The sequence below is a fragment of the Mixophyes fleayi genome, chromosome 2 (assembly GCF_038048845.1).
Source record: "Mixophyes fleayi isolate aMixFle1 chromosome 2, aMixFle1.hap1, whole genome shotgun sequence".
In the NCBI taxonomy this organism is placed as follows: Eukaryota; Metazoa; Chordata; class Amphibia; order Anura; family Limnodynastidae; genus Mixophyes; species Mixophyes fleayi.
In genome coordinates, this window is record NC_134403.1 from 362,108,725 (window position 1) to 362,126,338 (window position 17,614).

The 17,614-nt window shown below is 43.1% G+C and overlaps 1 protein-coding gene across 4 annotated transcripts in view; it reads right to left on the bottom strand.

Annotated features, from left to right (window-relative positions):
* DSCAM (DS cell adhesion molecule) overlaps positions 1-17,614 on the bottom strand; it is a 397,849-nt gene that overhangs the window by 90,309 nt on the left and 289,926 nt on the right. For all 4 annotated transcript variants that reach the window (XM_075197270.1, XM_075197269.1, XM_075197271.1 and 1 more), the window contains exon 22: positions 8,024-8,141. In XM_075197270.1, coding sequence (XP_075053371.1) covers positions 8,024-8,141 — 118 coding nt within the window. The remainder of the gene's footprint in view (positions 1-8,023; positions 8,142-17,614) is intronic.

The window sequence follows — 17,614 nt, forward strand, 5'->3', positions numbered from 1 at the left end:
AATTGACTGCAAAGGATTTGCAACAAAGTATTAAAAAGTGAAAGTTTGATGTAGGATTGTTTAGTTTGTCCCATTACTTTTGGTCCCTTAAAACGTGGGAGCCACATATAGAAACCGTTGTACTTCCTACACTGTTCACCTGATTTGGATGTAAATACCCTCAAATTAAAGCTGAAAGTCTGCAGTTAAAGCACATCTTGTTAGTTTCATTTCAAATCCATTGTGGTGGTGTATAGAGCCCAAAATATGAGAATTGTGTCGATGTTCCAATATTTATGGACTTGACTGTATGGAATACCTTATTTACCCTTATTTTCATACAAGAGGTGTCCTAATACTACCAAAATGTTTATTAAAGCAGAACCAGATCCTAATTACCACACAATATGGGACATTCCCTTGTAACAACTGAGGACATTGTAATAGAACTACAAAAGGCACATTTGCCTCACAAGCATCAAATTGTAAGCCGTTACCATTGAGACTCCACATAAGATAGTAACGGGTTGTGTATCTCCTGAAATGTCCCTGTGTGCGTGGCTGTGTTGGCCAGACTTTGAGAGCATTTAGGATAAGGCTCAAAGAATATAAATCCAGCACTGAAATTTAGAAGTTAGATGACAAAAGAAAGAATCATGAAAGACCTGTAGGTAGACATTTCCATCACAGTAAACATAATGTATCCCAGCCGCACTGGCAGGTACTAGAAGTCAGGCTGCCACCCTGTGGGGGGTTATATGGAGACACTTGTGCTGAGAAGAGAAGTGTTTTACATACATAAACTAAGCATTTAAATGATGAGTTTCATTTGAGATGTTTTTTAATGTAAAGTTGCTTGTGGATTCGTATTGCAGGACATGATAGACATACGAATGGACATTTCTAATACTATGATTTGTTCTTTAAACGATCGATTGAATGTGTCTGTAACGGTGGTTGTGTTGTATACTCTATTTGGGTTTGTAAAATAGAACCACTCGGTTGCACATGTATATTTACTTACTTTATAAAAGATGAAGTAACAAATATATAATAGTACATGTATTATTGAATAGTGTTTACATTGTGTGGTTATGTATTAGGTGTAAATGCTGACTACAATAGCCCAGAGTGAATACTGAGGAATGTTCATATACGTACATGTAAACAGACAGTGTAGAAAGCCTGTCTGTATACATAATGATGTAAAAAACGTGATAACCATTACAGATTTTTGAAGTGTATTAAAAATGGCCCTGTCACGACTGATAATGGGTACCTGCTGTTGTTGGCGCAACTCAGAGGAAGGCGCGGAGTCTAACGTGCCCCTGGTATTCACCAGGAACCCCCGCAAGGAAGTATGGACTCCGCTGCAGGGACACGCAGGTCGCGGTCCTTCCTAGAGTCCACAGCGAGATACAAGGATTTGTCAGACAGGCTGGGTCGGCAACGTTCAGGTAGAAGAGGTACAAAGGGAAATCCAGAAGAATGGTGAGGCAAGCCGGGTCGGTAACTTTCAGGAAGAACTGTACAAAGGCAGAATCCAAATAGAGGTGGTCAAACGGTCCAGGTCAAAAGGTCACAAGCAGCACGAGGATGGTCAGGAACAAATACAGCAACAGGTATACACAAACGCTGGAGGCAGGAAGACCTGATACTCTGGCACTGGTGAGAGGGCTGGGAGAGGTTTAAATACTGTGGTAACCCAATCAGAATCAGCGCTGCAGCGCTGTCATACCTGCCGCCGGGAATCCTGCTCATAGCGTCCCGTTGCCTAGCAACGGGGCGCGTCATCACACCCAGAGGTCGGACGGCAGGGGGATCCGGAAGTGATGCGTCTGGTTGCTAGGCAACCAGACGCGCTGTCAGCAGACAGGCGGCCGTGCGGAACGGCGCTTGACAGTATACCCTCCTCTTCCTCCTCCTGTTTGAAGGAACCTTTTAAGAATTCTAGGAGCGTGAAGGTCCTGCTTGTCCACCCATGATCTCTCCTCTGGGCCAAATCCTTTCCAATGGACAAGATATTGCTGTTTGCCATAAAGAATGCTAGAGGCCAAGATCCGATTGACTTCGAATTCTGTTCCAGAAGAGGTTTGTATTGGTGGGGGACGACAGGGAGGTCGATAGAATTTATTGAGTACCACTGGTCGTAGTAATGAGACATGAAAAGTATTATGACATCTCAGAGAAGGAGGAAGTTTCAATTTAAAGCATACAGGATTAATTACTTGCATGATGGTGTACGGGCCAATAAATCGGGGAGCCATCTTCATAGAAGGAACTTTTAGTCTTAGGTCCCGGGTGGATAGCCATACTTGGTCTCCCACCTTTAAGAGAGGAGTGGCCCTCCGATGACGATCTGCAAAGATTTTGTGATCCTGAGTAGCCTTGAGTAAAGCCATCCTAGTCTTAGCCCAAATGAGAGAAAACTCCCGATAGAAAGTATCTACGGCTGGAACCGATGAAGAGGACACTGGAAAAGGATCCGGAAACACAGGATGACTTCCATATACAATAAAGAATAAGGATAATCCGGTAGACTCATGAATGTGTTGGTTATGGGAGAACTCCGCCCAAGGAAGGAATTGAGACCATTTATTCTGATTGTCAGAGGTAAAACAGCGAAGAAATGTTTCGAGGTCCTGATTGATTCGCTCCGTCTGTCCATTGGTTTGGGGATGATATCAATTCTATGTTCAATTTACTACAAAAGGTTCTCCAAAAACGGGATGTGCATTGGACTCCACGGTCCGAAATGATCTCCTTTGGGCAACCATGTAATCTGAATATCTCCTTGATAAAGATATCTGCAAGACGACTGGCCGTGGGCAGTCCAGTTAGAGGAATAAAGTGTGCCATCTTCGAAAAGCGATCAATGACCACCCAGATAGTGGTAAACCCTGCACTGTGGGGTAGATCTGTGATAAAATCCATGGCCACACTTTCCCAAGGAGCATCGGGGATAGGGAGTGGACGAAGAAGGCCTGCCGGAACTCTTCTACAAGTCTTGTGTTAAGCACAAGTAGTGCAGGAAGCAATAAATTTGCAAATATCGGCACGTACAGTAGGCCACCAGAAGCGACGGCAAAGCAACGATGTTGTCTTCTTTATTCCAGCATGGCCGGCAATGCGGGATGAATGGGCCCACTGTAGGGTCTTGAGCCGGAGATGAGGTTCCACAAATGACCGGCCTGGAGGAGGAGAGGACGTTTTGGTCCTAGTGAGGGCTACAATATTAGAAGGATCAATAATATGCTGAGGAACCAACGGTCTTAAGCGATCAGAATCGTCAAATGAGCGAGATTATGCATCTGCACGTCCGTTCTTGGCCCCAGGGCAGAATGTGAGCTTCATGTTAAATCGAGCAAAGAAGGATGCCCAGCGGGCTTGCCGAGGATTAAGGCAACGAGCCTCTTGAATGAACACTAGGTTCCGATGGTCGGTAAACACAGTAACAGGAAATATAGCCCCCTCCAACAGATGTCGCCCTTCCTCCAGAGCCGCCTTGATGGCCAGTAACTCCTTGTCCCCTATTCCATAATTACATTCACTTGGAAGAAATCGTCTGGAGAAAAACCCACACGGGTTGTGTGAGACAGCAGGAGACTCTTGAAAAAGCACCGCCCCAATGCCTACAGAAGATGCATCTACCTCTAAGAAGAAGGGTCATTCTTGATCTGGCTGGGACAGAACTGGAGCTGAAGAAAATGCTTTCTTTAACGTTATGAAGGCAGACATGGCTTCCGAGGAGGACCAAACCCTGGGATTGGCAGTCTTCCTGGTTAAAGCTGTAATGGGAGCTATAATGGTGGAGAACCCCTGAATAAATTGGCGATAATAATTTGCAAAGCCAATGAACCTTTGAATCGCTTTAAGGCCTTGTGGCTGAGGCCAGTCCAGGATAGCTGACACCTTGGTGGGATCCATACAAAGACCTTGACCCGACACAATGAAACCAAGAAAAGGTACCTGGCTAATCTCAAACACACATTTCTCCAGCTTGCAGTAGAGGTGATGTTTCCGGAGTCTACGTAGGACCTCCTTTACTTGTTCCCGATGAGATTTCAGATCTTTAGAAAATATTAATATATCGTCTAAATACACTACCACAGAAGTGTATAACAGGTCATGAAAGATATCATTAACAAAGGTTTGGAAGATGGCTGGGGCGTTGCAGAGGCCGAAGGGCATCACCAGGTACTCGAAATGTCCATCTCTGGTGTTAAAGGCCGTTTTCCATTCGTCCCCCTTCTTGATGCGAATCAAATTATAGGCCCCACGGAGATCTAATTTGGAAAAAAATTGAGATCCACTGAGCTTGTCAAAGAGGTCAGAGATGAGAGGTAGTGGATATCGATTTTTGACAGTGATGCGGTTGAGAGGACGATAATCAATACAAGGCCGAAGAGACCCATCCTTCTTCTTAACGAAAAAAAAACCTGCACCCGCTGGGGAAGTGGACTTGCGGATAAATCCCCGTTTCAGGTTTTCAGTAATATATTGAGACATGGCTGACGTCTCTGGACAAGATAAAGGGTAGGTCAGCCCTTTGGGGATGGGTTGGTCGGGAGACAAAACAATAGCGCAATCCCAGGGACGATGAGGAGGCAAGATCTCCGCTTCAACCTTACTGAATACATCTTGGAATTCCATATAGGCCTCAGGAAGATGGGTTAACTCGGAATGAGCCATCACTTGACATTTTGAAGGCAAAACTCTGGACAGACATTTAAGGCGACATCCTGAACCCCACGACATAACTTGAGCGTGGTCCCAATCCATCTGAGGAGAATGCTTTCTTAACCACGGTAGCCCCAAGATGAGGGGGTTAATGGACCTCGGCAAAACCAAAAGTTGGATCATCTCGCTATGAAGTACTCCTACCATCAACCGAACAGGAGAAGTCACGGAGGAGATGGAGCCGTGGGTAACACGACTACCGTCGACTGCCGTCAGAGATAACGGTTGAGGCAATGGGTTTAAAGGTATTTGGAGCTGCGAAGCTAGATCCGCCGAAATGAAGTTCCCGGAGGAGTCGGAGTCCACAAAGGCCGTGGTGGAAAAGGTACCCTTAGGGGTGCTCAGGATGACAGCCATCAGAAATTCTGGGGAATTTTCTTTAGAATAGGGAGCAACTGTGGACTCTCCTAAAACGGCCTCCCCGCCACCGTTTAGGAGGAAGAGTTTCCCGGTTTCTTGGGGCAAACTCTTAGCAGGTGCCCCGGATCTCCACAATACAGACACAGGCGTTGTTTGAAGCGTCTCTCCCTCTCTTCAGGGGATAATTTATAACGTCCTACTTGCATTGGTTCGTCCACTGGCAGGATGGGATTTTGGAACTGAGGTGCTAGCCGTGATATGAACCGTTTGCCAGGAGAGCGTTCCTGCGTGCGCTCTTGGTAGCGCAAATCCACCTTTATGCACATAGAGATGAGGGAATCTAGATCAGCCGGGAGTTCTCTGGAAATTAGCTCATCCTTAATCCGGTCAACCAGACCTTGCCAAAAGGTTGCCACCAGTGCTTCGTTGTTCCATTTTAACTCGGAAGCCAGGGTCCGAAATTGAACTGCGTATTGCCCCACGGACAGGTCACCTTGGCGGAGGTTTAACAAGCTAGTAGCTGCAGAAGCAACTCTTCCGGGATCGTCGAAGACTTTTCTAAAGGCTTCAATGAAGGAGTTGGAGCTATTAAGAAGTGGATCCCCTCGTTCCCATAAAGGTGAGGCCCAGGCAAGAGCTTGACCACTGAGGAGGGAGATGAGAAAGGCTACTTTGGTGCGTTCTGAAGAAAAGGCCCCTGGGTTGCACTCAAATTGAATGGCACATTGGTTCAAAAAGCCCCTGCACTTCTTGGGATCATCGTCAAACTTTTCGGGTGTCGGGATGCGTAAACCGGAGGAGGCCGCTGTAGAGACCGTAACCACACTGGATGCTGCAGATGCAGAAGAGGTCATGGCTGGTGTAGCGGGTGAAGCACTCTGTAATGTATCGAATCGGGTCGCAATCCCTTGGACACATTGTAGGAGATGCGCTTGGGCTGCTTCTTGTTGCTCCACTCGCTGAGCCAGATGCAGGAGTAGATCTCGAGCAGGCGGTTCACCAGACCCCTCCGTTGTCATGGCCAGAGTATACTGTCACGACTGATAATGGGTACCTGCTGTTGTTGGCGCAACTCAGAGGAAGGCGCGGAGTCTAACGTGCCCCTGGTATTCACCAGGAACCCCCGCAAGGAAGTATGGACTCCGCTGCAGGGACACGCAGGTCGCGGTCCTTCCTAGAGTCCACAGCGAGATATAAGGAGGTGTCAGACAGGCTGGGTCGGCAACGTTCAGGTAGAAGAGGTACAAAGGGAAATCCAGAAGAATGGTGAGGCAAGCCGGGTCGGTAACTTTCAGGAAGAACTGTACAAAGGCAGAATCCAAATAGAGGTGGTCAAACGGTCCAGGTCAAAAGGTCACAAGCAGCACGAGGATGGTCAGGAACAAATACAGCAACAGGTATACACAAACGCTGGAGGCAGGAAGACCTGATACTCTGGCACTGGTGAGAGGGCTGGGAGAGGTTTAAATACTGTGGTAACCCAATCAGAATCAGCGCTGCAGCGCTGTCATACCTGCCGCCGGGAATCCTGCTCATAGCGTCCCGTTGCCTAGCAACGGGGCGCGTCATCACACCCAGAGGTCGGACGGCAGGGGGATCCGGAAGTGATGCGTCTGGTTGCTAGGCAACCAGACGCGCTGTCAGCAGACAGGCGGCCGTGCGGATCGGCGCCTGACAGGCCCCAACTGTGTTATGAATAACTTTATATTTTAATCTGCATTCTCTGTAATGTAATAGATATGTAAGTGTTTGGAGAAACCATAACCCATGTGTGCGGTTGTATCCTGCTGTCCTATGATACAAGTTGGGTGGAGTAGAAATGTGGGTGGTGAGAGACCTGTGAGATGTGTTTTGGCTCCTAGTGAATTTGGGTGGTTTTTTTTTAAAAATAAAATGTTTTAAAAATGTATTCCTTTATTATACTTTACAAATGTTTATATTGTAAAGCAACATGGAGTAGCTTAGGCTTGGGTGTCAAACATCAAAGTCTAATTTAGGGCATGTAAACACATGCTCTACCAGTAGGGGCACTGTAGTATTATCAGGTCGTTCTTACTGATACTCTAAGGAACAAGTTACCAGAATTTCCCTTTCTGTCATGAAAACGCTTGAGGATAACAATATCTATGAGATCCATTTCTCTGTGCGTGCAGGAAGAAACCTTTCATATTGCCAGACGCCATATCATTTATATATGTGCCTCTGGCATCCCAAATGTTAAATAATGTAAACTAGGAATATCCATCTTAGCAAATAGTTACAAAGATGACCATGTGTCATATTCGGGGGAGGACGCAAGTCATCATCATCATCTAGTTATATAACGCCTACATATTACGCAGCGCTGTACAGAGAATATTTGTCACTCACATCAGTCCCTGCCCCATTGGAGCTTACAGTCTAAATTCCCTAACACACAGACACACACAGACAGAGAGAGACTGAGGTCAATTTATTAGCAGCCAATTAACCTAGTAGTATGTTTTTGGAGTGTGGGAGGAAACCGGAGCACCTGAAGGAAACGCAAACATGGGGAGAACATACAAACTCCACACAGAAAAGACCATGGTCAGGAATCGAACTCATGACCACAGCGCTGTGAGACGCACCGTGCTGCCATAGAAAACACCCCATGTATAGCTCAATCTGAAATTCATCAAAAGAAATTAATAACTGGTCCAGATTTGTGTCTGTTTTTAAGATGACACATTGGCAGTTCTGCGGTTAAGCATTGATTATGAACGTAGTATAGGTACAGGTGCTAGATTAATTTATTGACTTCGTGTATAATATATCCGTTGTCTCTACAGTAGCCCAGGTGAGAAAGGGCTCTGACCTAAATGAAAACGTATGTGAGCTATTAACAGCTAACAACATGAAATGATTCTTCCCCTGAAAACACTCAATATAGACATCAAATCTGGCACATTTGATTGCTGGTTACCTTTCCTTCATCCATTTGACTGTAGGAGAAGGATCCCCAACAGCTTTGCACGGCAGTACGATGTCCCTCATCCAGGGTGTGGTCACGGTGCCGCTGAAGGTTAAAATCCTAGCGGGAGCTGTTGAGTAAAATAAAAGGTTAGTTTAGCTCATATTTTATACATTCTTACAGAGCATTTAAAGATAGATCATAGACATCCACAAAGCATTGCCAGGAGGATTGCAAAAAGGGGTTTGCACCTACTGGGCCCATGGGCCGGCTACCATTTCCATGTCTCCATACTTAAACCTTCCAAGTCTTAATGTGCATTCCTTGTCTATACAGTGGAGGGCGCTATTCTGTGGGCGGAGCCATTGTTCACAAGAACGCAGTCAGTGATTCCTAATGAATTGATGCACTTTAAGGAATCACTAAATCTACACTATATTCAGAGCTGGACAGTCATGGTTTTTGCAGCTATAAAATGTTATTATGCCATAATCCAGTGTCCTGGTCACCCTGAATTAAAAGGTTACAAAGGAAAAGGTTCCTTTATTTGTCATTCGAGCCTTCTTTTACGCTGTCTAAATGATGTGAGTGCAACCTATATGACAATGTATTTATATGTTAAAGTCACTGCTTTCCCAAATATACATGTACGTTTTATGCTGCCTATCAGAAAGTCTAGTAAAGAAAACATCAGGGAGCCACTTGGAGTCTGTAATGGTTAATTGGCCATGGCTATCACTATGGAAACAAGATAATATACATTTTCATGCATCTCCACCTTTAGTGGTTCTTGCACAATTTAAATGTTTCTCCAGTTTAAATGTATTTTCCCCTATACCAACCCTCTTTAGCAAACACCTCATTTTATTAAGAGTGACCGGCCGTATAAACACTATGCAGGGCTGACCACATGGCCCTGGTCCTGTATGTAAGCAGTTATGCTTACAGTCCCTTACCATCTGCAGAGTGATCTACGGTAGATAAGTGACTCCCCCTTCACCTTTCAGGAAGGGAATAGGGCAGATCATACCCTGTGTAGTATAAAATGTTATAACTGGTATTCAGAACATTCCAAAATCAAGAAGCAGTAAGTAAGGTAAATAATTGCTTCTGCCTGTTGATCATGTCATACACATGAGATTACCCACTGCTACCTCCTAAAGGTCACTGTTAGGGTCACTGATATTCAAATATTTCAGGATACCAGTGGCAGGCAAAAAAAGGACAAGGCTCATTTATTTTAAGGTAATTTAGTATTTTTTGGCTTGGCACGCCAAATAAAAGAAACTCCCCTTATTTGAAAACCATTAGTCCCAACCATTCCAGATAATAGATGTCGTAGTATATCATTAGCTCAGTAACAGAAAGAAATGCTTTGTATGTATTAATGTTTAATAATGGGTTTGTTTGCTCCTCAATAGTAACTGAGGGTTTAAAAAGGCCGTATTCCACTCTGTAGGGTAATAACCTGCTGTTATCATCAATATAGCAATAAATGAGTTACATTAAACATAAAACCACAAAAAATAACAGAAAGAGCAAACATTATGGCTTGAAAATGGGCAATTAAAAATGAAAAGAAAGATATATATATTTTTTTTAACATCTACCCACAACAGCTCAAGCATATTATTAAGCTATTTATCTTAGCCTAAATTTGCTTTTTATTATCCAGAGGGTGATTTTCTGCACAAGGACGTCCTTGAGGGCAGGAGCGAGGAAACCAGATGCTAGTAATTTTATTCTCAGCCTCTGTTATACAGTATTTAAGGGGGGGGAGAATTTTTCACTTGATCTTTGGCAAAATGTTCAGAATTTGAAAGTCCAGAGATTAAAACAGGAACATACACCATGAATTATTAACTGTGCAGCCATCTCTGGCTTCTGCAAATGTCCTTTCATCATCGTGAAGGTGGCTGGGATCGTGCAGTCAGGGTTAGTTCTTTGTCAATTGCTTATACACGCCGGGGAACTTTTCAGTCACAGAATGTACACTAACCATTACAGCCTCGCCGGAGCTGTTAAAGCGGAGCTGGTAATTTATTATATTCAGCCAAATAACATTTCTCACAACAAATCTAATTAATTATACCCTAATTGTACCTGTGACACGTTTGCTAGGTACTACATTTGCATTATAATTGATTTAATAGGAAATAAACTTGGAAAAAATTATTTTGAAATAATGTAAAAGGTCCTGAACCTGTCCTTGATCCTGCAAAGTTTAAAGGGGGAGAACCAGCAATATCACACAGTAAGTCCAGTCCCAGTACTGGTTGGATTGGGCTCCCAGAATAACCTGCTATTGGCTGGGAGAAGAGCAGGTTTGAAAGCAGCAGCCCACGGTGCTCTGATAAGTGCATTAGTAAATATATAGGTTAACTCTCTCAGTTATAAAATGTTTTCCCATTTATTGATATTAACTGCATGTTGGTAGAAATACATTTTAATTGTTTATAATCTATCCTAATCTACTTGTGTTCCAGTCCTCATGCAATAGATCTTGTATGTAGCTGAGGTTGGTGCAGCACGCTGGGACTATGTATCCCCTCCTTGCTGTGCTTTAATGACAAGAGAGTGACTCAGATGAAAGTGTGTCAAGTCTGTGTTAGTATTCGGAGAATGATTGATCTAACATACATAAAAAGAGCAATAAAATAACACTAAGACCCACGTATAAAGCAAAAATAAGAGTAGCACATATAAAAGCTGTTACCCCTGTTTATGTGCAGTGATGCATTATACGTCTCACACACTGATTTTCTAGCATGGAATAATGTTGGAGACGTGGGGTAGCTGTCATTTATTCAAGAGGTTGAAGGAAGAGTGTTTGTGTAATCCAAATGGTACAATATTTATACAGGTCGTGTCTTACTGTTAGATCCAACCCTGGTAGGTAGATATTCACTTAGGTTGTCCTCTCCTTAGGCTAAACAAGCTTCTGTCAATCAATTTGACAATAACATGGTATACCGCACCTTGGAGAATGGTCTGTGTAGAGCTAGCCAAATTCAGGTAGAAAACAATTAGAAAAACAGATTTGAGGATTGTTGTGGCCACATGAGCCCATGTTGAGTAATTTTAACATCTGGTAGAAAAATCAGGTAGAACGGTGCTGTTGATGAAAGACTTGTTCAGTGCTACTGAACACCTGGCAAGTTAGACCTCCCAATTCTAAAAAGCTCTGCAGGAGTCACCAGGTCAATCTAGATTCCCAGCTGTACAGCTGTTAATTCTGTATTGTGACAGGTAAATCAGAGTCTGTAGAGAAATGTATAAAATGTTAGGCTAGAGAATTATCTTGATTTGACCCACATCTGACAGGGGAAGCTCTGGATATGAACTGTATGAGTCCTGTGTGAAATAAATTGTAGCATAGGGTCACTATTTGCCCTCTCAGAATCTAGTAGTGTCCTGGGAGCCCATAAGTATGTGAACCAAGTCATTCATCGCTATAGATTTTATTTAAATATATTCCATTGGCTTTAATTCATATTAGATAACAACGTGGAAAGTTTAGCTCTTCCTCAGTCCTGTTTCTGTGAATTTACTGTGCATGCAATGTCACTGTGCATGCTGGGAATGATGTTATCAAAATCAGACAAGTCATTTTTGGCGGGGCCTGAAAACCCAGCGCATAAATAACCATTTGCACCCTATGGGAGGTCAACCTCAGATTGCACTAATAGTCTGGTCACCAAATGGTCCATATAATTCCAACTTGAGACTGGAACCTGAGTCTATCACCTGGATGCTTGGGCGTTTGTGTCCAGAATTAAGCTACAGACAACACCATCATATAATGAATATTGTCTTCTCTGTGCCTATCAATTAATTACTGATAATAATAATTACTTATTTTTTTGTAGAATGGTACATTGAGACTGAGTGAGAGAAGACTAAAATACAGCTGCAGAACAAACAATAAAACACTAAGGGCCTGATTCATTAAGGCACACAAAAGGAACGTAATGTGCGTTTTTCTTCTAAAAGTGCACGTAATTCGGGCATACCCGCGTATGTATTCTACTACAAGCGGATCTGAAGAAACGTCTCTTATTGAATACGGGTCTAGATCCGCTCATGAATTGCGTTCCTTGGCGCATGTTTCGGTTGCGCGCGTTCAAAGGGTGAAAAAATGCAAGATGCGCCACATATCGGCATTTACATTCCTTAATGAATCAGGTCCTAAAAGTTTAAACAGTATCCATATAAAACAGCTATCATTAAACACTTCTAATCATTATGTGTAGCCATACATTTAAAATATACACAATTGTTGATTACTTTCAAGTAGGAAACATCATATGTTCACGGGGGTTTGCATATTTATGTTATGTGACTTCCTACAAGGCAATAAAGCAAGATATAGCTGTAATAATAGCTGCTGACAGTAGACCGCCCACGTATAGGACATTTGGATCTGTTGCTACTGAAGAATAGGCCAAGTAAACGGCCTCTGGAATTCAGCACACATTACACAAATATTCCTTTTCCCTTTGGACTGGTTTAGTTAAAGGTTTATACACATTCTCTGCAATCTTGTTGTTGTAAAAAATTTGAGGTGGAGAGTATTGGATAAAATTCCTATTTGTCATAAATCATTCCCTGCCTCTCCAGAATTCAATCACTGGGAAACATCCAGAGAAGCAGGTGCATCAGATGCCCATTAATCTGCATTTCTTTGGACATGGATAAATTAAGGTTCTCTGCGGACTGGCAACAACATCACAAAGCTGGTAAGCAGGAAAAATTTGTTTTTAAAGAGTAATGCTTAAAGCTGAGCAAGCCTTGAGTAAATGACCTAAGATGCGTCTGAGTACTGTGTCTAGAACATAAATTTGCTGTGTAAGTGAAAGGTGAGCTAACTAAAATAAATATCATATGGTTTCTGACATAAACAAAATCACTGTACATATTGGAGACCGTTATGTGCGTGTGATTATGGCATCTGCAGGGGGGTAAACGTTTTGCCCCATTCCATTAGAAAAGATCAGTGTATCCAGGTGCTCCTTGTTTAGTGTAAATAAGGCACAAGTGCGCTTTCTCCTACACCCGCATGCAAAAACAAGACTTGTCCTCTGCTTGCAGCAGGGCACACAGCTTTTTCTTCCCACAAAAAGATTTGATTTCTCCATACTTCTGAGACATTAAAGACCGGGGGGGAGGGGGGTGGTGATAGTCGGTAAATCTATCAACCAATCAGATTCTAGTTATCATTTTGTTGAATGTACTTAATAAATGATAGCTAGAATCTGATTGGTTTTTCAAACCCGCCGGAAACCTCTCAGCTTGATACATTTACTCCCGGATCTCATTCTATATGCATTTTGCACCTTACAGTTGTATTCTTGCTGTAAAGTGCATTTCTAAGCGAACTTCAAGCAATGTAATGAATACATTCAAAACACACAAAAGTACCACATGTAGAAAATGCCTGATAATTCTCATAATTCAAGACATAAATCAGGCTAAACGGAGTAGTATTTAGGAATACAATGGAAATGTATGATTTATGATTCTGGACTACCACTGCAACCCCAGTCTCATGGTACATGATGTAGTGAGCAGAGAGGCTTTGGAATGTCCCTCTGAGCTCTGTCTGCACTGTGACATCCTCCTCTTTCCCCCTCCCATGCCATCACATGACATGCTGAGAGCTGTGACTCTGTGTCTGTGTAGCAGACTGACTGGCAGACAATTTTGTTTGCCAAGCAAAGAGATTTGAAAAGATAATAATGGTTTGCAGGATAGCTAAGATAAATGCATCCTTAAAAAGGTACTTAATTTGCTATTTAAGTAAAAGAAAATCTTCTGTATGGGATTGTTGCTTGTACTAGAATAATGACTGGTCACATCTTACTAGTTTCTGTAGGCAAGAACTCATCTTCTGTAAATAGAACTGAGGGATGGATTAGGCCCGAGGAAAAATAAAGGCTGAGGTTTGTGTGCATAACTATTTGGATCACTAAGGGTTAACAAAGCAGGAAGATGTGGTGTTGTCTGGACAAGTGTCATAGGGGGAAGGAGCAAAGGGAATGGATTAAAAGAGCTGGGAGGAGTTAGTGAGCTCTCTTGGTTCCAGGGAAAGCAGCCCTCCCTCCCAGGCCCGATTTCTGGACCCGATGTTCGCTTCCTGGGTGAAGGTATCCTTTCCTGCTGATATAAGTACCCTGTAGTGAGAGAGGTGATTACTAAATCCTGGTTCAGCCCCAGAGATATGATGGTACGGTACGGGTGTGCTGGTTCAGCCACGGAGGTAAGTTTAGCCAACATGGAGCACGGGCCATCTTATGGTGTGGGTGCTGGTTTAGCCCCGGAGGTAGGTTAGGCCAGCAAGGAGCGCAGGCCATGGTAAGGTACGGGTGTGCTGGTTCAGCCCCGGAGGTATGATGGCCAATTGGTGCGGGGGCACTAGCATGGTACGAGTACTGGTTCAGCCCTGGAGGTATTTCTGGAGTCGCTCGGTAAACGTGAGCAATCCATGGATCTCAGTACTGGGGTTGGTTCAGCTTTTGTCGAGGCCGGGGAGCACTGTACAGGATAAGCAACGTGGGTGAAGCGAACATTCATGGTAGTCAGGCGTTTGGAACCCGTTCCCTTCGAAGAGTCGACTTAGGTTTGATGCAAGTACAGCTCCTCTGGGTTGTCTTGCAGTACATTACAATTAGCCCAGACGTATATGGGTTCCGGTTTGCCCGGGGACAGTTGTCCCATTAACATGCTGATACTAGGGTGCGCTTATGTATAGACATGGCTGAGTACAGTGTTCTCCCGCCACCATAATAGTAAGCGGTTATTTAAATAAATAAGTTTTTATTTGCCAACAAGCCAGTGTGGTGTCTTTTATTATAGCACATAAAGGTCAAGGTTAAGACCAAGAAAGGTCTATGGTTATGTCATCAACCGTTAAGCCTTTTGTTACCTATAGAAATGTTTTTAAAAATGTATTAACTGGTTTTACAATAGACACAATTACCGCGTTCAGACTTCACTGGCGCATTTGTGCAGTCAGAAAGTGACCCAACACACAGACCAAGAGTGGTGAACTTGCAACCACATTTTTCAACATGCAACAGACACTTTTAATACTAACCATGGAGACAGATGCTGTCAGTAACACACCAACTGTCAAATGGCAGCAACAGTGTTCCTCACTTTTCAACAGGTGATTTCAGCAAAAATTCCAATTCAAGTACATTTTAGAATATAGCATATGGATTTTAATTCTGAAAAATTATTTTTTAATAGAGTTACCCTTCAAGAGTTACATTTGATTACATAACTGGGCTTGGTACATACAATTATGCTGGTATAACAGAGTGTGATTTGGTTCAATCAAATATCCTGTTCTTATCCTGCTAGATAAGCGTAACTTGGCCACACATGTCATTGCTGAGCTTGTGTCCAGGGACCTTACATATTACAAACTGCTCATTTTTTGCCATTTATATGCAGTTCAAGTATGTAAGATTTCTCAGGCAAATGACTTGTGTGCTTTCTTCTCCCATTATACAATACTACAGACTAATCAGGCCCAGTAATTAGCATTAGGTTTATCTCAAGCATATCCAACTAGTCTAGGAAGGACATAGGAGCTTCAAGAATTTAAAAATGTGAAATAGGTCAGTAGGATAAAGGAGGATAAATTGTTTTAATGTGCAGGTAGATGAAACAGTCACAACAAATGATTGCATTGGTGATTAAGCCCCTAGCTGAACTGATTAGAGCATCGCAAGATGTCAATGGAGTGAGAGTGGGGTCTCCCTCTTTGAGGACGACATACTCCTTACCGTCACCCAATCACGGGCTTCTGTCCCAAACCTCTATAAAATTATGGACAATTACGGCAGGGTCTCTGGATACAAGACAAATGTTTTAAAGTCAGAAGCACTGACACTTCCTATTCCCCCTCATGACAAAGCCCAGCTTGCCTTGTCCTTCCACTAGATATGGCAGCCCAAAAAAATTAGATATCTTGGAATCTGCATAACTTCTTTTTATGAGAAACTCTACAAGGAGAATTTCCCCCCACTCCTGATCTGAATAATTTTTCATAGAACCCTTTGATAATATAGTGGCTGGGTAGGATCATAGCCATTAAAATGAATGTCCTCCCTAAACTCTAAGACCGTTTCCAGACTCTCCCAATAGCTGTCCCACTTGGGGGTAAATGTATCAATCTGCGGGTTCTTCAACACCCGCGTGTTCAGCCTCTTCCGCAATAAAATTTCAAGCGGCGCTGCATTGTAAAGGGAAGTTAACCCTTTACAATGCAGCGCCGCTTGAAATTTAATCGCGGAAGAGGCTGAACACGCGGGTGTTGAAGAACAAGCAGATTGATACATTTACCCCTTGGTGTTCACAAAAATACAACAGATATTCTCAAAATGTATATGGAATTGAAAGCATTTACAAATCAAACAATCGATCCTTAAGAAATCAATTTTAGCAGGAGGTTCCCAGATGTTAAATTTTACTATTGGGCCCCTCATCTGGCCCAGGTTGTGGGGACCTTTGTTCACTCTGTAACTATTGCTTGGGTGGTTGAAGAAGCAAGATTTTTAATCCTCACTTCCCTCTCCATTTTATGGGGATGAAACCTTATAACACATTCATTTCAATCTCTTACCTACCCCTCAGATTTGTACTAAAAGTGTGGGACACCTGCACACACTCTCTACCACTATGTCACCTATCACCCCCATATGGAGCAATGCCCTGTGTTTCTCCAGGACATACATTTGAATACCATAAGTGTTGGTCTAATGCGGGAATTAACTGTGTTGCCCACCGACAGCTTGCTTCTGGCCTCGCTGGATATCAATTAACAAAAGTGGCCTCTTCTAAACCTGACATTTTTTGAATTCTTCCAAAGTCAACACTTCGTTCATTCACTCCCCCCCCCCCCCCCCCAATTTCTCTTTCACTCACTAAACCCAATCGAGACAATCTGCCTATGAAAACCTTTTGAATAAAGCTGCATTGCAGACTAGAGCTTGAATGGGAAGCCGCTCTTGGCCTTCCTCCTGACGAAGGAGACTGTTTGGAGGTCAGGAAGAGAATATGCCGGACCTCAATTTCTACGTTTATCAAATAAATAGCTCGTAAAGTGTACTATCAATGAGCTAAATAAAATGTTTTCTACTGCAGATCTCGAATTGTGCTCACAGGGGAACTTTCTATTACATTTGGTGGACCTGTTCTAAATATGTTTAGGGACGAAATACACAGACTCCTCAATTCTATGATGGAAGACTGGATACCTCGCTTCCTATCCCCACTCCCATCCCAGAACCTATCTAGATATTCAACAAAACTTGTTTCCCACGTATTAGCAGCATCTGGATGCCGCATGCATGAAAAATTATCACCTACTACTTCCATGATAGACCTGTCCTCTTTACTCAAGTTTGGTCCCCTGACTCATTAGAGAAAGTTGACATTGTCCCTCTTACACCTATAACCTGCACATCACGGGTTGGGTACGATATCCCTACGCTTGGGATACCGACACCCGCTGTACCTATAAAAAAAAAAAACGAAGAGTGAAATAACGACCTTATTAAAATGTCACTTACCTTATGCAACTGCTGATAAATA